Source organism: Eurytemora carolleeae, unplaced genomic scaffold (genome assembly GCF_000591075.1).
Source record: "Eurytemora carolleeae unplaced genomic scaffold, Eaff_2.0 scaffold903, whole genome shotgun sequence".
Classification (NCBI taxonomy): domain Eukaryota; kingdom Metazoa; phylum Arthropoda; class Copepoda; order Calanoida; family Temoridae; genus Eurytemora; species Eurytemora carolleeae.
Window position 1 is genome coordinate 66110 of NW_019396790.1, and position 22416 is coordinate 88525.

Below are 22416 nucleotides of genomic sequence, written 5' to 3' on the forward strand. Positions count from 1 at the left end.
AATAGAGGCTAAAATTAACTTTCTAAATCTTATTCCTTTGGTTTGCCCACAAAACCTTATTAAAAAGTTGGCTTAAAACCCTTGTGTATAGAATAATATAACAGGGTGACAAAGATGATTTTAGTCCCAGATTATGTATCGCCATATGTTAAATAGTACTGTAAGCGTAATTTCAAGTACCCTTCATGTTAAGATGGCAATTCCCAATTCACAACGGTACCATTGAAACCTTTATCTCATCAAGTATTGTTGTATCTTCCACATTATTAGTCAGATAATGCAATGTTTTAAGGGGTACCTTTTGTGAATCCGGAGGCCGAATTTAAATAATTTGAGCTGCGGCTTAAATTTAAGCCAGGGTTCAAAGATAATCTTGAAATTGTATACAATTATTGAAGATTTAAACCGGCGCTCATTTGAAACCGGTTTTTGGGGGATTTGAGACGCGGATCAAATTCATTAAATTCTGACACGGCTTTGCTATCTTTTAGGATCACTTAAAAAAACACGCTTTAAAGCTCTGTAAGAGCTAATCGAACTTTAGTTTTTTTCTGATTTATTTCAATTAGATTTTCAGATTGTATTTAAAATATCGAATATATTATAAATCGTTTGACATTAAGGAATTGATTATTATTATTGATTATTATAACTGTCTTTTAATGTGCTTTTCCTAAGCGCCCATCTTAAGGACTTTTAACGGCATTAAACACGTTAAAATCACTTTTTAAATTTTACCTTCAGATCCTGCAGTCCGACCAGATATAGAGGTCTAGAGGGGGTCTGTAACAACCTGGAGAACCCTCACTGGGGAGCAGCGCAAACTGCTCACTTCAGGTACCCAGGGTGGAGAGGAATTAACGTATAGTTAAATTTACTGTCGACTAGATTTCAAGCGTCTGTTTATTTCGATGGCAGCATGCCTGATTCCCAATGGTTTCTTTGGAGTACTTTTTGGAGTACTTTTTTTCTTTGTATGTGAATTGTGGATTTATAAAAGAGAGGCACATAAGGAACCTGTTATTGCTAAAAAATTGACATATATACTTTAATGTTTCTCAGATAAAGATGATCGGGTACCATTGTGAATGAGGGATTCAACTCTTTTAAAAAGAGGGGGGAGGGGTCATGTTAGCAGTCTGTTTTACAATTTTAGATATTCATTGTTTTAGATTTCTACCTCATGATTATACAGATGGAATAATGCAACCTAGGATTGCAGTGTCAGGGAACAATCAGCAACTTCATTTTTATCAAAAATCTAATTAATTTATATTTCATGGAAAAATCCAAAAAATGTCTTTATTTAAAGATTTTGTCAGAAAATTTTTTTTTACAAAATTATACTTTTTCTATGTTTTGTGAATTGAGCTGAGGTTACAGGAAATGAACTTCCTTCTGCAAGATTGGTATTTCTTACATTTATTATATTTAATTTTTATATTAAAACTTCAAATTTAACCATAGAATACAAAAAGAGACTAAACAAAATACCGGATTTTTTAGGTGTCAGCGCATACACATAGAGATGATAACATTCATGAACATTCGATAACAATACTTCTTGTAGCTTGGGGTCAGTTTACAGGTAGCTTGGGGTCAGTTTACAGGTAGCTTGGGGTCAGTTTACAGGTAGCCTGGGGTCAGTTTACAGGTAGCTTGGGGTCAGTTTACAGGTAGCTTGGGGTCAGCTTCTCTTTTGGAATTTGTGCCAAATTAATATTATTAATTTTATCAAAAATATCATCAGGTTAAAAATTTTTCGATCATTCAAAATTATTTTTTTAATATTTTTTTCAACTTTTTAGATCATGAAATAACACTCACTGCAGAAATAGATGATATATTAGAAAAAGATGTAAATTGTTGCAGAGGTAGGTCCTTTAATGAGTAGATTCACGTGTCGGAAGTCCTTAAATAAAAAGATACCTTCACTGGGCAGAGTATTTACTTGATAGATTCTTGCTGAGGTATGTCCTTTCAGAATAGATACCTGCACTGATAGGTCCTTTATTGAGAAGACAACATCACTTACGGGTCTTTTTAAGTATAGACACCTTCACTTATAGGTCCTATAATGAATATGCGCCTTCACATACAGGTCCTTTATGAATAGTCACCTTAACTTACAGGTCCTTTCAGAATAGACACATTTAGACGCAGGTTCTTTAAGAATAGACACCTTTACTGCTTTATAGGCCCTTTAATGAATAGATACCTTCACTGATAGGTCTTAAACTGAATTGAAACCTTCACTTACATTTTCTTTAAGAATAGACTCCTTCGCTGACTGGTCCTTTAATGAGTAGTCACCTTCACAGGGTCTTTAATGAGTAGACACCTTTACAGGTCCTATAATGAAAAGACACCTTCACAGGTCCTATAATGACTAGTTTATTAATCTGTTTTTCTATTTTAGGAGTAAATGTTACTCATCCAATGTGTTTCCCCATACAGGTAAACTAATAATCAAAACATGAAAAAGAGAAAACAAACGATGTAATTGATATCACTAATCTGCCTTATCAACTAAGGACAAGAATATTAATCGATTTTAAAGTAAAATTATGGAATTGTAATTTGGTCTTTTATTTTTAAAATAAAAAGTATCTTTTTGGTAATGTTTAACTTTTTTGTTTTAAAAAAGATTTGTTTGTCCCCAGGACATGATCGGGCTGTTACGATCAAATATCGGAATTGATCTATTGCGAAATATTGGTGTTGTCTGGGTTTATATTGATCTTCCAGTGGATGTAATCTGGCAGCACATTAATCTATCAACGCTTCATTCATTCTGAGAAGAGGGTTGACAAGATTCCAGCTGCCTAAGGGCTTCTTAGGCCTGAGAATAGGAATTCTTCTGATATACTAAAATGAGGCCCGGGTGCCTTACACAGACAGGAAACATAACACTCATTGCTCCCAATCATCTGTATGCCCAGATCGGATGTCTCCAGGTAGCTTGCAATCATAGACTCTCCCTACTTGTCCACCTTTCTTATCTTCATCATCGATCACTTGGATCAATCCACTTATTTCTTGTTAAGTAGAAAGGTTGTTTTACTTGATAACATTCATTTTTGTATCTGCTTATAGATTTAAGCGGGGGGGGGGGGAGAATGAGTCTGTAAAGGATTTGAGTTTTTGTAACAAACTCATTTTTTCTAACCCCAACATCTTTCAAGTCTAATAGTGAAAACCTTAGATATTTCTAAATTAGATTATTTGATCAGAATTCATAGTTTGAGATATCTAAGTTCTACGGAATTGGGTTGCAAAAATATAGGAATTAGAATATGAGGAAATGCTGCAAAGATTCATTTTCTTTTATTTATCGAATGCAGTGTTGTTCATCCGTTTAATTCATGTTAAAGTTTAGTAAAACTTCAAACATTTAAAATTGTATTCTGTCAAATTTCGCTTTTTATTATAATAAGCAATATTTCTATTCTAAAAAAGGAGACGGAGTAAAAAATGATCGTATAAAAACGTTCGTTTTTTGCGTAAATTTTCTTTCACGGTCAAAATACAAACTACAAAAAAGAACCAAAAAGATTAACAAGGCTAGTCGAATGACATTAAGACTTTTTATTCAATAATGTCTCGAACAAAGCGAGTTTAAAAANCCCTTCTTTAATTTCTGGCCCCAAAACGTTGAGAGAGAATGTGATATTTGAAAGCAGTCAATTAAATTTGTATTTGTAGCTCAAAAGAACTTGTATGTGACAGCGTAAATCTTGTTGAGCCGGAGTTCAAACAATTCTCCAGTCAGCTCTACACAGAAGATCCTCTTTCTTTAGAATTAAATTAAATACATTTATTCCTATAAACAGACACAGTTCTACAGCTTGGCAGGAGAGGGGTTTAGGGGGATATGGAAAGAGGGGCTTAAGGGTTTCAGCATTACAATAACAATTAGTTTGTAATAGCTTCTAAATAGCCTTTAAATATCTAGCTGAGAGTTTAGATAGAACAGAGTCTTAGACAAATATAGTGGAATCCATGAACTGATGAACAAAGATTACAAATATAGTGGAATCCATGAACTGATGAACAAAGATTACAAATATAGTGGAATCCATGAACTGATGAACAAAGATTACAAATATAGTGGAATCCATGAACTGATGAACAAAGATTACAAATATAGTGAAATCCATGAACTGATAAACCAAGATTTAACTTTAATCAATTAAATGGTTTTCTGATTAACATTAAACCTGATCCTTCACTTTTGTGACATCCGTTCAAAATTCAAAATTCACCAAAACCATACTGCAGTCCTTCAATTATCGTACAGGAAAATTTTCATCTTTCTAAATATCCCAGGGAAAGATGTTTTACACCTTCTTTCTAAAAATTAAATTTAGATTTGAAGATAAATGATTGATCCCTTAGTTAATATTTTCCCTGCAGGGTATGACCACTATCTGTTGATCTGCATAATATGAAGATTATTGCTTAATTCCGAGATTCATAAAATAAAAGTTACAAAGTACAAAGTCCTTTGTGACATTTCAAAAGAAAAATGCATTTCACTCTTTTTTGTTTACTGTACAATGTTCTTTTTAAACCGAAATTATTTATACTTACTATATTTTAGATTCCCGAGGATGATCATTTTTTCTCCAAACATTCTCGAACCTGTATGAACTTTGTTAGATCCAGTGCTGGTCTCAGGTATATATAGGGTTATCCATAAACAATGAGACTTCAGAGACGATTGTACGGAAATTGTATGGGTTCATTGGCCGAAACTGGCTTATTTCTGTGCTTAATAATATATTAAATCTTTAATACTTAATTGAATGCAGAAACCAAAAATCAATCTTGAAATCGTCCTATTTTCAGAGTTTTTGGATCGTCTTTACAGTCTCATCCTTTGTGGGTAACCCTGAAATACAACACACTGCTACTTACTGTCTGTCCATTGACCCCTAGATTTTCATAATATTTTGATCGGGACCTTGGTAGACTCATGGGACCTTGGTAGACCCACGGGACCTTGGTTGACCCACGGGATCTTGGTAGACCCACGGGACCTTGGTAGACCCAGGGACCTTGGTAGACCCACGGGACCTTGGTAGACCCACGGGACCTTGGTAGACCCACGGGACCTTGGTAGACCCACGGGACCTTGGTAGACCCACGGGATCTTGGTAGACCCACGGGACCTTGGTAGACCCACGGGACCTTGGTAGACCCACGGGACCTTGGTAGACCCACGGGACCTTGGTAGACCCACGGGACCTTGGTAGACCCACGGGACCTTGGTAGAACCACGGGACCTTGGTAGACCCATGGGAACGTTCTTAGCTGCTTTCTTTTAACTTTTGAAGTCGAGTGGGTTACTTTCATAGGAAGTGTTTAGTTTTTTGGCAAAGCTGGGTTCCCCAGCTAAGTTATATATCTAGATACTATTAAAACCAATCAAAGAACAAACCCTTGGTTCTCCTGAGTTTCAAAATTTAAGGCAAATCAGTCAAGACTCAAGGCCCAAACAGACAAACAGAGATTCTTCATATATATATAGATATATTTATATATTTCATAAATAATACTCACTAAAATTATGATAAGATTAAAATCAGTTTTACTGAAGAGATTTTGACAATCTTTTATTTGATTTTTTAGTTTTGAGACTATTTTTTTAGTTTATATAGTTTTGGAGTTTTAACAAAGTCTGTATTCAGGTCTGAATGTAAGCTTGGCCCTCTGGAGCAATTTAATCAGGTAACTTTAAATAAAGTTTTTTCCACCCCAGCAAAATGTATTTATTACCTTTCGAGAGGTGTAATCCTTGTTAGAGGACATATTTATAAGTGTAATCCTTGTTAGAGGACATATTTAGAGGTGTAATCCTTGTTAGAGGACATATTTATAGGTGTAATCCTTGTTAGAGGACATATCTAGAGTTGTAGTCCTTGTTAGAGGACATATTTAGAGTTTTAATCCTTGTTAGAGGACATATTTAGAGTTGTAATCCTTGTTAAAGGACATATTTAGAGGTGTAATCCTTGTTAGAGGACATATTTATTAGTGTAATCCTTGTTAGAGGACATATTTATAGGTGTAGTCCTTGTTAGAGGACATATTTATAGGTGTAATCCTTGTTAAAAGACATATTTATAGATGTAATCCTTGTTAGAGGACATATTTAGAGGTGTAATCCTTGTTTGAGGACATATTTAGAGGTGTAATCCTTGTTAGAGGACATATTTATAGGTGTAATCCTTGTTAGAGGACATATTTAGAGTTGTAATCCTTGTTAGAGGACATATTTAGAGGTGTAATCCTTGTTAGAGGACATATTTATAAGTGTAATCCTTGTTATAGGACATATTTATAGGTGTAGTCCTTGTTAGAGGACATATTTATAAGTGTAATCCTTGTTAGAGGACATATTTAGAGGTGTAATCCTTGTAAGAATAATCCTTGTTAGAGAACATATTGAGAAGATAATTCTTGTTAGAGGACATATTGAGAGGTGTAATCCTTGTTAGAGGACATATTTAGAGGTATAATCCTTGTTAGAGGACATATTTAGAGGAATAATCCTTGTTAGATGACATATTTAGAGGTATAATCCTTGTTATAGGACATATTTAGAGGTGTAATCCTTGTTAGAGCACATATTTAGAGGAATAATCCTTGTTATAGGACATATTTAGAGGTATAATCCTTGTTATAGGACATATTTAGAGGTGTAATCCTTGGTGCAGGACATATTTAGAGTTGTAATCCTTGTTAGAGGACATATTTAGAGGAATAATCCTTGTTAGAGTACATATTTAGAGGTATAATCATTGTTAGAGGACATATTTAGAGGTGTAATCCTTGGTGCAGGACATATTTAGATTTTGTTTAAGTTCATAGCAAAATATTGACTTTCATTTGGATGAAAAAAGTAAATTGCAATTGCTCTGTTTTTTTTTAATTTGCTTTTGTGCAGATAACATCCGTGATCGATGCCGGCACAGTTTACTCAAATGTTCCAGAAAGACTAAGGTAAAAGGAATTGAGTCTTTGCCACAAACTCAAAATTTTAAACTTAGCTTAAACTTTATCTTTGATCTAACAGAATTCACAGCTAGGTTGACATATCTAAGGTCTACGACATTGGGTTGCAAAGATATTAGGATTAACTAATCAGAGTTTGTTGCAAAGACTCAATTTCTTTTCAAAATTGGAAGGAAATAGTAGCTTTTTAGTTTAGTGTTTAATTAAAATAATAAAGTCAATTGTACGAACCAATCCTGTGGCTGGAAGTCAATTGTAGGAAACAATCCTTGGACTGGAAGTCAATTGTACGAACCAATCCTGGGACTTGAAGTCAATTGTACGAACCAATCCTGTGACTGGAAGTAAATTGTACGAACCAATCCTGGGGCTGGGAGTCAATTGTACGAACCAATCCTGGGACTGGAAGTCAATTGTACGAACCAATCCTGGGACTGGAAGTCAATTGCACGAACCAATCCTGGGACTGGAAGGAGTCAATTGTAGGAACCAATCCTTAACCTTTAAATTTAAAGTTCTGCAAGCTTGTAGTGAAGGATAAATCGAAAGCTATCAAATTAATGGTTCAATCTATTATTTTGGTAAAGTACTGATTTTAGCTCAGAGGAAAACATTCTTGGAGTCAAATTTGGGAGTCAACTGTAGGAAACAATCATGTGACTGGAAGTCAATTGTACGAAACATTCTTGGAGTCACACTTGGGAGCCAATTGCAGGAACCAATCCTGGGACTGGAAGTCAATTGTAGGAACCAATCCTGTGACTGGAAGTCAATTGTACGAACCAATCCTGGGGCTGGGAATCAATTGTACGAACCAATCCTGGGACTGAAAGGAGTCAATTGTAGGAACCAATCCTGGGGCTGGAAGTCAATTGTACGAACCAATCCTGTGACTGGAAGTCAATTGTACGAACCAATCCTGGGGCTGGGAGTCAATTGTACGAACCAATCCTGTGACTGGAAGTCAATTGTAGGAACCAATCCTGTGGCTGGAAGTCAATTGTAGGAACCAATCCTGGGACTGGAAGTCAATTGTATGAACCAATCCTGGGGCTGGAAGTCAATTGTACAAACCAATCCTGGGACTGGAAGTCAACTGTAGGAACCAATCCTGGGGCTGGAAGTCAATTGTACGAACCAATCCTGTGACTGGAAGTCAATTGTACGAACCAATCCTGTGACTGGAAGTCAATTGTACGAATCAATCCTGGGACTGGAAGTCAATTGTACGAACCAATCCTTGGACTGGAAGGAGTCAATTGTAGGAACCAATCCTGTGACTGGAAGTCAATTGTACGAACCAATCCTGGGACTGGAAGTCAATTGTACGAACCAATCCTTGGACTGGAAGGAGTCAATTGTAGGAACCAATCCTGTGACTGGAAGTCAATTGTACGAACCAATCCTTGGACTGGAAGGAGTCAATTGTAGGAACCAATCCTGGGACTGGAAGTCAATTGTATGAACCAATCCTGGGACTGGAAGTCAATTGTAGGAACCAATCCTGTAGCTGGAAGTCATTTGTAGGAAACAATCCTAGGACTGGAAGGAGTCAATTGTAGGAACAAATCCTGGGACTGGAAGTCAATTGTAGGAACCAATCCTGGGACTGGAAGTCAATTGTAGGAACCAATCCTGGGGCTGGAAGTCAATTGTAGGAACCAATCCTGGGACTGGAAGTCAATTGTAGGAAACAATCCTGGGACTGGAAGTCGATTGTAGGAATCAATCCTTGGACTGGAAGTCAATTGAAGGAAACAATCCTTGGACTGGAAGTCAATTGTAGGAACCAATCCTGGCACTGTAAGTCAATTGTAGGAAACAATCCTGGGACTGGAAGTCAATTGTAGGAAACATTCCTGGGACTGGAAGTCAATTGTAGGAATCAATCCTTGGACTGGAAGTCAATTGTAGGAACCAATCCTTGGACTGGAAGTCAATTGTTCGAACCAATCCTTGGACTGGAAGGAGTCAATTGTACGAACCAATCCTGGGACTGGAAGTCAATTGTAGGAACCAATCCTGGGACTGGAAGTCAATTATGGAGAATCTTTTATGGGAGCCAATTACAAGAGTCAAGTTTAGAAGCCAATTATAGGAGTCAATTATGGGAGTCCATGTTTTGAAAGCCACTTTAGGAAGTCAACTAGGAGGGGGCAATTGTGGGAATCTATTTAGGGAATCTAACAAACCCTTATTTGGTTTGGGTTCGGAGATGATGGTTTGTATCCTGAAGCGATGAAAAAATCTTTCTACAGAATTAAATTTTTTCTAATCCTTAAAATGGTTTTAAATTGCTGAAACGGAAAAGTAAAGTTTTTAAACCAGATTTTCTGAATTATGTTAATTACGAAGCCATTGTATTTTCAGACGTCTGCGAGCATTCAAGGGAAGAGAATTAAAGAACAAAGAACCAACTTCTTAACTTTAACAATATTTTGAAAAGTTTTTAAAAGTTTAAAATTTGATTCTTTAAGTCTGAAATGTGTGTAGGGAGGAAGGATGAAAACGTTACCAATGTTTTTCAAGGAAGGGCTTATGGTATATAGAACAATTTTTTTTATTTGTTGATTTTAGATTAGTATAAAAGTGTATTAAAAGCTAGTTAAACTGTTTATAAGATTTTTAAAGACCAACGCCAATTAAGCATTTCTTGATATTAAAATACACAGCTGAAAAAATTTTAAAAATTAAATGGCCAAACTTAACATAATTAATAATATTTTTTAACAATTCAATTTCAACTAATATATGTTTAAAATGTTCAGAGCTGGAAACTTATGCATTGTGGATATTGACATGAATGGTTGATCTCGATCTTTTGTTAATCTGCAGATTAATTTAATCTTAGATTAAAATCCCTCATGATAATCCTACTCTGTAGGAAGAACTGAAATTAAGATATTAAGCATTGATCCTTGAATTAAAAGTGCCCTCAGTGGATATCGAGATCAAGCGATCGGGTTTATGAGAATCCAATACAAAAGTTCTCAGCTCAGATCACAATTTAATAAATAAATCATTTCAGTCTCCTATATTAATATTTCGTGATAAATACACTATATTCTGCCAGTGCCGAATGATATAAAAACTTGGAAAACGGAGCAAGGGGTCAAAGATTGGAAAAGTGTTAACAAAGAGTCGAGAGGGGATACAGGTTTAAAAGAAAAGGAAATAACGGATTTTATTTTGGAAGAAATTACAGGACCTGAAAGGTAATGGGAGGAAGATATCAGGGAAGGGAAGCAATGAGAAACTTTGGAAGCAAATATGAATGAAACTTTAAAAAAATGGAAGAAAAGAACGGTGAAAAAATGGGATTAAAAAATATCTATACTAGTTCTGACTTCCACTTTGGGGTTCTTGGGATTAGGAAATATTGAAAAACCATGAACTTAATATTCAATAAAGAGTCAAAACATAAATATTATTGAGATCTGGGTAATTGTCAAAAGTTAGAACCTTTTTTTCCAAAGTTATTAATGCTTTGTTTTGGAGAACCAGTTAAATGTCTAATTTTCAAGTTTTTGTACAAAAATTGTATAATTTATATTGTCTATTATATTGCCTATTATATTGCCTATTGTCTAATGTATATTGTCTATTTTCGATTTCCTATTGTCTTTTGTCTTTTGTCTGTTGTCTATTTTCAATTGCCTAATATTTGTTGTCTATTGTCTATAGTCTACTGTCTACTGTCTATTGTCTATTGTCTATTGTCTACTGTCTATTGTCTATTGTCTATTGTATATTTTCTACTGTCTAATGTCTACTGTCTTTTGTCTATTGTTTTTGTCTATTGTCTATTGTCTATTGTCTACTGTCTACTGTCTACTGTCTATTGTTTATTGTATATTGTATATCGTATATTGTACTTTGTATATTGTATATTGTCTATTGTCTATTTTCTATGGTCTATATGTCTATTTTTGATTGTCTGTTTATTATTGTCTAGTTTATATTATCCATTGCCTCTTTTCGATAGTCTATTAGCTATTGTCTATGTTTTTTTCCTATTGTCTATTTAATAATGTCTATTGTCCATCATCTATTGTATAATGTATGTTGTCTATTGTTTATTTTCTATAGTCTATTGTTATTATTTATTGTCTATTTTCTAGTGTTTATTGTGTATTGTCTATGGTATATTGTCTATAATTTATTAATTATCATTTAATATCTATTGTCTATCATGTATTGTAAATTGTCTATCATGTATTGTAAATTGTCTATTTTTTATTGTCTATAGTTTATTCTCTATTGTCTATTGTATATTGTCAATTATTGTTTATTGTCTACTGTCTATTATCTATTGTATAGTATCTATTGTTTATTTTGTAATGTCATTTGTATACATTCTGTCTATTTTCAATAACTTAATTTCTATTGAATCTTGTTTAGACCTAATGGAGAAATATTTTGTTTTGAGACTGGGGACCCAAGGTAAACAAACATAAAGGGGGGATTGGTTAGACATACCATAATTAATTGTGGATTTTTTAACAATTTGCTTTTCATGATATCTCAACATTTTCATTGTTTGTATTGCAGTAAATTCAAAATGTTAGAATATTATGTTTTGTTTCCTTAAAACAAGTTTTAACAAAGCTTTGAGTCACAATTAGTAAACGTTCTATTTAGTTCAAGTTAGTGAATTAATCTTTTTATTTCTTAATTTTCACTCTTTTCACATTAGACTGCTTCTTTCAAGACTAAAGAATGGGTGCTCAAAGCTGGAAAATAAAGTATTCACCTTTTTGTTAATTCAGAGAAGAATGTAAATTATTTAATGATTTTGTTGAACCTGGAGATTAAAGTTTCTAATAAATTATTCATGTTTGACTGATGAGAGTGTCTCTCTTTGTTAGATTTCCTCTTCATGATTTAGGGTCAATGAACAGACAGTTCTCTGTTTAATCCACACTTTATTCATAAGGTATTTTCATCTTCTTTAGGGTGCAATTTTTGAAAAACCGGAAAATATAAACTCAGAAAATGGTTATTTTTTATCATTTTTCTTTTTTTCTTTGGGTTCATTTTTTCTGCGATATTAAATACATTTATCTCAAACTATTTAGCCAAAAACTTATTTTAACTTAAATACTTTAGAAATAAACCATAGATAAAGATAGATTGCGCATAAGACGACATTTTTCATCTTGAAAGATATAAATGTACAGAGATGATTTAAAATTCAGTGATGGTGATGGACCAAACCTCTGTAGAGTAAAAAAGTAGATGTTAGTTCCACATTTATTGAAAATATATTTCGGTCCGGGTTGACCCTCGTCAGTTCTAACGATATAATAACCATCAAAATCGATAAAAAAAATAAAAAAATGTAAAAATCACAAGAAGATAAACAAACAAAAAGATTATTCAAAATAAAAATTTGGGCTGTCAAATGGACATAAGGGAAAAGAACTCAGATTATGAGATGGAAAATACATTTCTGGTCTTGCAGTTGAAAGTTCCAATAATCTCAATCTTCTTGCTGGTATTAGAGGATTGTATAACTGTTCCAGGCTCTATGTAGGGACAAGTTGGGCAATTTAAACCACAAGGTTTCATACCAGGTATTAGCCTCTTTCTTTGGCCTCATTCTAGGAGGATCTGGAATTCTGGCTCGGATGAGTTTATCCCTAAGATAAGGAGGTCTCCTATAGGTAACCATAGGTGGATTTTGAAAAAACAGAGATGTTTTAAAGATATTCCTATTATATAGATTAACTAGGTCGGTTGTGAACATTTGCTGTACTTATGTCATTGAGTACTTGTGGTGTACATGAGTTCTGTAGAGAGAAATTTAAGTTAGTTTAGTCCAATTCTCATGTCCTTCTTCAGTTTTCGTCAATATGATATATTGCTCAGTGAAATATTGTTGTTCAAATAGTTCCATTCCCGGAGTTATTTTACACTCTATTATGAAATCCATTAAAACACCAAACCATCCCGCTTATCATTGAAGTACACATTGACCCCTAGAAGTATGAGTTCGCGGACTGTACAATTCTTGGTGATTTTGCGTACATAAGCTATCTATGTTTATTTATTTATCTATGATATAAACAAATACTTTGTAATTTTGAAATCCGAATATAAAGGTCTGAAAAAAAGGTATTTTCCCAAAGGATTTTCCCAAGGGCTACTTCCCTTAAGTAACTATTTCCCAAGTAGAAACTTCCCAAATGTGCCAATTCCCAAGCGGTAACTTCCCAAAGGTTAGGTTAGGTTTTCTGTTGTGCCGCAGGCTGCAATTAGGGCCGCGCCCTGCGGCCAGGACAGAGTTCGGAAGTTGCCATTTCGGAAATTGAACAGTTAGGAAGTTGCCACTTGGGAAAACCCTTTGGGAAAGTACCTAAGATAAAAAATTACAATTGAATTGGGAACGTACATTGTGTAATTAATAGAAGTATGCCCTTATCCAGTCTCAATTAATGATGCATTATGTTTATAACTGTGTATGAAAGCTATGTTTTAACTTCTCCATTTTATTATGCCTACTCTACATAAGATAGAGTGTAGGAAGGAATTAGCTTTAATTGGAATTCTTCAAAGGCCAACTTTTCCCCTCTAATAGAACATACAGAAGAAAAAATTCTCAGAAATTATCTGACTACAGTTTTAAAAATATTGATCTCAAAATATATTGTTAAAAAGATTTTTAGGGATTTGAATATTTAGCATGTTTGAAAATTATCATATCAGAAAAATAAGTATAAGAAAGTAGAGTAAATGTCTGTATCTATTTTTCACTAAAACACCTTTTAAAGGATTGAAATAGTATAATAAGAGATCATTTTTTTATTTATTCTAGAGAACATAATAGAATAGCAGAGGAGCTTGGTAGATTAAACCCACATTGGACAGATGAAATCATATTTCAGGTATAATAGATACGTATAAAAACACATAAAATAAAACTATGTTGACAAAATTTAATGAATAAGAGAAGTTGGTGAACTATGTAGAATAGATTAGCTTGACCTGGAACACAAGAAAACTAGTTGAGTCGGTGGTACGAATGTGGTTCAACTGATTCTCGACATTCAATGAATTTAGCCCCTGGACGGAATTATAAATAATTGGAGTCTGAAGAGATGTTGTTGAACTACCTAACACCGGTTCAAATCCAAAATCACCGATTTATAGCTAAAGATTGGTGAGGATTTGAATCAGTGATTCCGGATTTGAACCAACGGTAGGTAGTTCACCAACCTCTCCAAATCAAGGCTTCATTTTGCTTAATAGTTACTGACATAATCATAGATTGTACAGCGTTAATATTTGTATCCTGGTCTTATGACAAAAACCAAATAAAAAATTTTAAAATCTGAATACATCACATGTATTTTTTTCAAGTCTTCCAAAATAACTATTTTTTTCTAAAAAGAAATTGAGAACTTTTTTACAGTTTTATCATATTCTATTTTACATACTTGGATGGGCTTTAGTTTTTAAAAATTTGGTTGTCAGGAAATTTTATAAACTTCCATATTTGAAAATATTAACTGTGTAAACAAATGACAAACCTCATTAAGGTTCCACTTATATCTGGCTTTCATAGCTCTTATATTCTATACTACTTCTATTCAAACTATTCTACGACGAGCAATTTAAACTGAAACTGCGGATCCACATTTACATACAGAGAACATTGCTTAAAGTTTAACCAACTCATTTAAATAATTGGTTTATAAACTTATGAATAAAGAGAAACAAAGAAGAGTTTAAATTAAATGAGTTGAATATAACTTTCTTCCATTCTATTTTAAAACAAGGAACGGGTATATGCTTGTGAATATTACTCCCACATTTTCAAACCCAAGCCTCAGCTTTGTAGCATTCAAGGATTGAATTTTTAAATTTTCATTTTAAACTGTGACCATCTCTAATCAAAAAATGTGAATGTGAACATCTCTATTTTAAAAGTGTGAATGTGTCCATCTCTATTTAAAAAAAGTGAATATGTCCATCTCCATTTAAAAAGTGTGAATGTGTTCATCACTATTTTAAGAAGTGTGAATGTGACCATCTCGATTTAAGAAGTGTGAATGTGACCATCTCTATTTAAAAAGTGTGAATGTTTCCATCTCTATTTAAAAAGTTTGAATGTGACCATCTTTATTTAAAAAGTGTGAATGTGTCCATCTCTATTTAAAAAGTGTGAATGTGTCCATCTCTATTTTAAAAGTGTGAATGTGTCCATCTCTACTTAAGAAGTGTGAATGTGAATATCTCTATTTGAAAAGTGTGAATGTGTCCATCTCTATTTAAAAAGTGTGAATGTGTCCATCTCTATTTAAAAAGTGTGAATGTGTCAATCTCTATTTACAAAGTGTGAATGTGTCCATCTCTATTTAAAAAGTGTGAATATGACCATCTCTATTTAAAAAGTGTGAGTGTGACCATCTCTATTAAAAAGTGTGAATGTGTTCATTTCTATTTAAAAAGTGTGAATGTGTCCATCTCTATTTAAAAAGTTTGATTGTGACCATCTCTATTTGAAAAGTGTGAATGTGTCCATCTCTATTGGAAAAGTGTTTAAGTGTTTATCTCTATTTAAAAAGTGTGAATGTGTCCATCTCTATTTAAAAAGTGTGAATGTGTCCATCTCTATTTGAAAAGTGTGAATGTGTCCATTTCTATTTAAAAAGTGTGAATGTGTCCATCTCTATTTGAAAAGAGTGAATGTGTCCATCTCTAAGCTGTATTCAGGAAACTAAACATCTTGTCTCCGCTATTCAGCAGCACATCACGTTCCAGGCAAGGATCATAAAAAAACTAAGGAAAGAAGATTCAAAAAGTAATGTTTTACATTCTTCTTTTTTAACTCCATAGTGCTAACGTTTCTTAGGGTTGTATTGCTTTGAGTATGTTTTTAGTATCATTAGAATAATTGCCCCGTAAATCTAAGACGATTTAAAGGCTCAATTTGATCCCCATGTTTACTGAGACACCCTGTATAGTGTATATGATCCCCCACATTCCAGGAGTTCCTTCCTCTTGTTCTTGGTAAACCAGGGATACTGGAGCATGGATTAAACTTGTACAAGGACGGATATTTCGAGGGATATGATCCGACAATTAATCCAGCAGCGGCCGCCGGTTTTACAACAGCTGCCTTCAGATTCGGCCACTCTCTACTTCCATCGTTAGTTGGTAAACTTACTTTCGTTGAAGTTGTAAGTGACCTCTTATCTAAAGAACTATATTTAAAACCTTTATCTGATCAATAATGTGGAAGATAACGTCGTTTTTTAGCTTGAAAAGTATTTGATTCTGAAATCTAAATTATTGAAATATGCAAATCCCTTTTGTAGAATGTTCAAAGTTGAAAATAATCAGTTTTCAAAATTAATAACATAAATATATAATTCATGCTTAATAGACAAAGCTTTCAAGGGTACCTTTGGCAATCGGAGATCCTACTCTACAACTGAAGGATCACTATGAATTACTTCCACGTGCACAGTTGTCCCTCCAAACACTAATCGCGATTTATACAAAGTGTCTCTTTCTCTAAACCGCCAAAAGCGATTCATAATTGACCTGTTTAAACTAAAAATTTCTAGCTTGCGGACCCTGAAGTTCTAGAAGAAAAATTGGATTTTTGTGAATCGACTATAGCACTCTTTAATCGATGAATCACTAATTACTAAGATAACAATTTGTGTAAGAAACATATTTTTGGAGTAAAAACTGAAAACCGTAATAATACTGTTCTTTCTTCTAGTTCTAATATTAAAATAATGTTAATGGACTTGATCAGTACCAAATAATCGAAAAATTCTCAAGACTTTTTTGTGTGGATTAATTCTTCATCTTGATCTATGTTTATTCGCAAAAGTGTTGTCATTCACAAAATTGTTTTGGTTCTTCTCGAAATAATGTTCAAAGAAAATTTCTTAAAGATTGTAATCTTATCTTTTAGAACGTTGGAGCGGGAGTCAGAAGTTTATAGGAACCCAGAAACTCTCCGAGATGATATTACAACCGTATGATCTGTTTAAAGCTGGTTGGGCGGACACATATATACTAGGGATGATAAATCAAGTAGCACAGGCTATGGATGATGGAGTTACTAGTCAGGTAATGGAAAGGTTTAAAAGTGCAAATTATTAACAAAGGAATTTAATTTCAGCATTTGAGCCACAAGCTCTGATAACCAAATCGCTATATTTTTGCAACCCTTGGATATTTCAAAATATTTGCATGGTAACCTACTCAGGTGTTGAGTGCAGAGCCTTAATATGAAAAACTATAAATAATTTCAGATTATCTCAAAAGTCTTAAAGTCCTAATTTTGTCCAACTCTAAGATTTAAATCGTCCAAAAAAATGCCCCGTTCAGAAATGTTCTAATTGGACAATTCACGAGTTTTCACTCTAAAAACTTTTTTTTCGTGTTGCTAGAGATAGAAGACTGGATATTTGTTATGAATCCTCGCCCCTTCTTCTAAGAGAATTCTATTAGAGAATCCCTCCGGCCCGTCTCTGTGTATATTAGTTTTCTTCAAATGAGAAAACTCTCATTAGATGGCGCGAAAAAATTCATATTTCCCGGCTTCTGATAGGCTTCTATGATTGGTTAAATTTTATACAGTCTTAAGGATACAAACAAAAGATTAGGTTAGTCTCAAGATTAAAAAAAGAGAGAGGATCAAGCATTAATCTCGATATCCACCTTTCTAAAGTTCCCAGCACTGAACAGTTGAAAAACATGGGTGACGCTCATGTATATAAAATTATTGACATTGTTGCTGAACTAGGTAACAAACCATTTGTTTGAGATGCCAGGAGAAGGGTTTGGTTTGGATCTAGCAGCCTTGAATCTACAGAGGGGTAGAGAACATGGACTTCCAACATATAACAGGTATTAAAATCTACAGAGGGGTAGAGAACATGGACTTCCAACATATAACAGGTATTAAAATCTACAGAGGGGTAGAGAACATGGACTTCCAACATATAACAGGTATTAAAATCTACAGAGGGGTAGAGAACATGGACTTCCAACATATAACAGGTATTAAAATCCTGATCCAAAAATATTTTTTTTTAAGTAATGCTCTCAAACAATAAGAATGCTTCTACGATTTTCCTAATAATAATAAATCAACCTCTTCTAATTTCATTTTATCATATACGTCGCTGAAAAGATTTTAAGGTAAATCAGTCAAACAATTCTTTTCACAGGAACATCTTAGATGAAAAATTCAAAAATTTGAACTCTCATTTATCAGAACTCTGTAGGCTTTTATAATCTGAACTCTTTAGGTTTTCATTTATCTGAACTCTGGAGGTTTTTATTTATCTGAACTCTGCAGGTTTTTATTTATCTGAACTCTGCAAATATTTCATTATCTGAACTCTACAGGTTTTTATTTATCTGAACTCTGCAAATATTTAATTATCTAAACTCTGCAGATTTGTATTTATCTGAACTCTGCAAATATTCATTTATCTGAACCCTGCATGTTTTTATTTATCTGAACTCTGCAGGTTTTTATTTATCTGAACTCTGCAAATATTTACTTATCTGAACTCTCCAGGTTTTATTATTCATTTGAACTTTTTAGATATTTAATTATCTAAACTCTGCAGATTTGTATTTATCTGAACTCTGCAGATATCATTTATCTGAACTCTGCAGGTTTTCATTTTTCTAAAATTTGCAGGTTTTCATTTATCTGAACTTTGTAGGGTTTCATTTGTCTGAACTTTGCAGATATTTATTTATCTTAACTCTGCAGGTTTTCATTTTTCTAAAATTTGCAGGTTTTCATTTTTCTAATATTTGTAGGTTTTCATTTATCTGAACGCTGTAGGGTTTCATTTGTCTGAACTCCGTAGGGTTTCATTTATCTGAACTTTGCAGGTTTTTATTTTTCTAAATTTTGTAGGTTTTCATTTATCTGAACCCTGAAAGTGTTCATCTATCTGAACCCTGAAAGTGTTCATCTATCTGAACCCTGAAAGTGTTCATCTATCTGAACCCTGAAAGTTTTAATCTATCTGCAGGTACAGAGAGTTCTGTGGATTGAAACCAGTCCTCTCCTGGACCGATCTTTACGGAGTAATGCAAAATAAAACCATCATAGCATACTCTCAACTATATGAAACTCCAGAGGTAAAGGAAATGAATGTGTACTAATACAGTGGGTCTATTTAAACGGAGGAATAGTAAGACGACTTTAAGACACAATGTTGTGTTTAGAAGTAGTCACATGAACATGAATCACAGAAGCATTTCACGCCCCGGGTCCATCCCTCTTCTGTATGATATTCCCCTAGTCCAACCATATCTTGTATACACCAAGGTCCATCCCTTTGCTGTACACGCCCCTGGTCCAACTCTGTCCTGTATACGCACTTGTACAACCCTATCCTCTATACGCCCCTGTTTAGGATCTAGAACTATGGTCTGCTGGTATTAGTGAGATACCTCTTCAAGATAGATTAATTGGTCCAACCCTATCCTGTGTAATCGGTAGACAGTTCCACAATATCAGATTTGGAGACAGGTTAGTATCATTTAAACGAAACAATTTTTACATTTTTTTAGAAAAAAGGGACTGTCAACGGAACTGACTTTTTATTCAAAAGGAGTGTTTGCGAAAAACGATAGGGGGTTTATATAGGATTACGTCGAAAAATATTCAATGGTGATTGTTACTAATCTTACTTCTGAATGATTTGTTTGGAATTAAATTGATATTTTTACGATCCGAGTCGAATGTTGCAACTTTCTGAATATGAGTCGTTTTTAACTATTTTCTCCTTACAGATGCAACAGATAGAAGTAGTAGCAATTAGGATCGAATATTTTTCGACGCAAGCCTATACCCCCTTTCATTTGAGTGAATACTCCCTTTAAATCGTTTTGTGTCCAATTCACAACGTTACCCTGAATACCTCTGTTTTCGAAAAAAATTTTAAATCTTTGTTTTGGAAAATTGATCATTTAAAATGTGGTTTCTCATAATGGTTTCTTGCATATTTATGCATGGCATGTAACTCGTTCAATGAAAGGTCACTAAAAACTACTTTGACAATCCCAAATTACTTCCTGGCCGTGAAGAAGAAATAATTGTTTTTTTTAGTTTTGCTGATTTTTGGTAAACGGTCTGTTTTTTGTTCTTTTTTTGTAGAGCTAATTTGCCTAATTTTGAACTTTGCAGGTTCTGGTATGAAAACTCTGGTTGGCCCAGTAGTTTTACAGTTGAACAGTTAGAGGAGATCAGGAAGATATCATTGGCTAGAATTATCTGTGATAATACAAATCTCGTGAAAACAATTCAACCTAGGGCCATGATACTCCCAGACTATAAGGTTTTACAACTGAGCACATGCCACACACTCTAAGTTTTGATTCCCTTTAACTAGCTATGATGAAACACTTTTATGTATAAAAAATTTGACACTTTGATCCAACATATCTATAGTTTAAAATGTCAGTTATCAACAGCATCAGGTTCACTGCAGTGATCTTCATTCATTTGTTGCATACAACATAAACAATAGAACATGCTCTGGGAAATTTTGCATATCCTACGGTGGTTGCCGATTATATCAATGTATTGAAGACGACTTTCGATTTCAATTTTGATTTATATCAATCTTTTGAAACAGCAGGGACACACAAAATCATGGAAAGGGAGAGAAGCTGTTGATTTAAAAAGCTTATCTTTAATTATTATAAAAAAGCTTGTTAACAATTAAAACTTAAATGAAATAGTCGTCTTCATTATATTAATATTATCGCCTTCCACCGTAGCTTTCAATTAATCTCTGTAACTCTCTTATCTCTGGTTAGAAGTATTAGCAGAATAGAGTTTGTGGCAAGTGATCAGTTATTTTTTAGCTTGTGTTCAATCCTGATTTAGTTTTTTTTAATTGCTGGCCGTTTCTGAATCAGCAAAAAGAGAGGTTTATAATCTAAACAAAGTTTCTGCTTTTTAAACGGAATTTTAAACTTTGTTTCTAAGTTTCTTAAAAGGTTTCAAAACTAGTTGGTTAAAGGGTTCCAGAATAATTTCTAAACAGGTTCTAAACTTGTTTATAACAGGTTCTAAACTTGTTTACAAACAGGTTCTAAACTAGTTTATAAACAGGTTCTAAACTAGTATCTATAAAGTTTCTAAACTAGTTTATGAACAGTTTCTGAACTAGTTTATAAACAGGTTCTAAACTTGTTTATAAACAGGTTCTAAACTTTTTATAAACAGGTTCTAAATATGTCTATAAACAGGTTATAAACTAGTTTATAAACTTAAAACCTAGTTTCTAAACAGGGTTTAAATTTGTTTAAAAACAGATTTAAACGTGTACACTTAGAAACAGGTTTTAAACTTGTTTATAAACAGGTTCTAAACCTGTTTGTGTGGAAGCCCAGCAACTGCAGAAGATAAAACTAATGAATTTATATTGGAACATGGTAGTGGATGTGATGAAGGATTTCTCTTTAAATATTCCCCAGTCAGCTTCCAGAACTGTCAACCCTTGTTCACACTGGATTCAAAGATATCAGTTTAAAGGGACTGTTCAAGGATTTTTGATTAATTTCGAAGTTAATTTCAATTATTTTTATATCAACAAACATAAACACTGTTTTTCTTATCCATATATCTTTGCAACCCGATAGAGTAAACCTTTGATATTTTTTAACTCAAATTACTTGTTCTAACAGAATGTACGGTTTGACATATTTAAGGTTTACTCCATAAGGTTGAAAAGATAAAAGGGATTGAAAAAATCTGATTTTGTGGCAAAAAACGATGTGCCTTTGGACTGGAACTAAAAACGATACCGATCAAATAATATCAAAATTACAGTTTATAATTTAACCACTAAACACTTTGAAGATAAGATATTTTTAGGCACCAATTAATTAAATATTATGAATAAATAGTAAAATAAAATTAAGTTTTTTTAGATAAATAAGCGAGTGTCCTGCAAATCCGCTGAAATACCAAGAATAAACCTCAAGTACTGGAAAGAATAAATTAAATGAAATAAAAAATTGGAATTTTTAATATGTAAATGTCGTAATAATAAAAATAAACGAAACTGACAATTTTATTTAATGTATAAACTTAATAAATAAAACAAAAACATTATCTATAAGCTTTAAAAGTTATGAGTTAGTAACCAATTCCCCCTAACTTAAGTACGTAACCAGTCTACGATTTAGAAAATATAAAATCCTAAAAAATATTATTTTAAATAAATCTTAAGAAGTTGCAGTTTTAATTCAAAAATAAGCTTTGTGAAATCAACTTAGGTGAAAAAGATAGGTGTATGTAAATTATTTTAAGTAAAAGTTTTTCCAGAGCTTAAAGGTGAAATGTATTGAGAATAAATTTATTCAAGCGAAATAAAACCAATTATTTTT

General features: G+C 33.3%; 1 protein-coding gene across 1 annotated transcript; it reads left to right on the top strand.

The window, feature by feature from the left end:
• The first annotated feature begins 193 nt into the window (after nucleotides 1-193).
• On the top strand, nucleotides 194-22089 carry LOC111708724 (peroxidase). The gene is made up of 24 exons (XM_023482184.1): nucleotides 194-216; nucleotides 745-837; nucleotides 1173-1228; nucleotides 1384-1409; nucleotides 1507-1588; nucleotides 1809-1874; nucleotides 2420-2457; nucleotides 4604-4680; nucleotides 5694-5733; nucleotides 6953-7008; nucleotides 9391-9409; nucleotides 9514-9586; nucleotides 10094-10235; nucleotides 11422-11463; nucleotides 11909-11956; nucleotides 13838-13907; nucleotides 15739-15786; nucleotides 16014-16182; nucleotides 16955-17112; nucleotides 17792-17895; nucleotides 19044-19152; nucleotides 19431-19546; nucleotides 20204-20354; nucleotides 21958-22089. The coding sequence occupies exons 1-24, from the start codon at nucleotides 194-196 to the stop codon at nucleotides 22024-22026; spliced, it is 1875 nt and encodes a 624-aa protein (XP_023337952.1). The 3' UTR covers nucleotides 22027-22089.
• The last annotated feature ends 327 nt before the right edge of the window (nucleotides 22090-22416 follow it).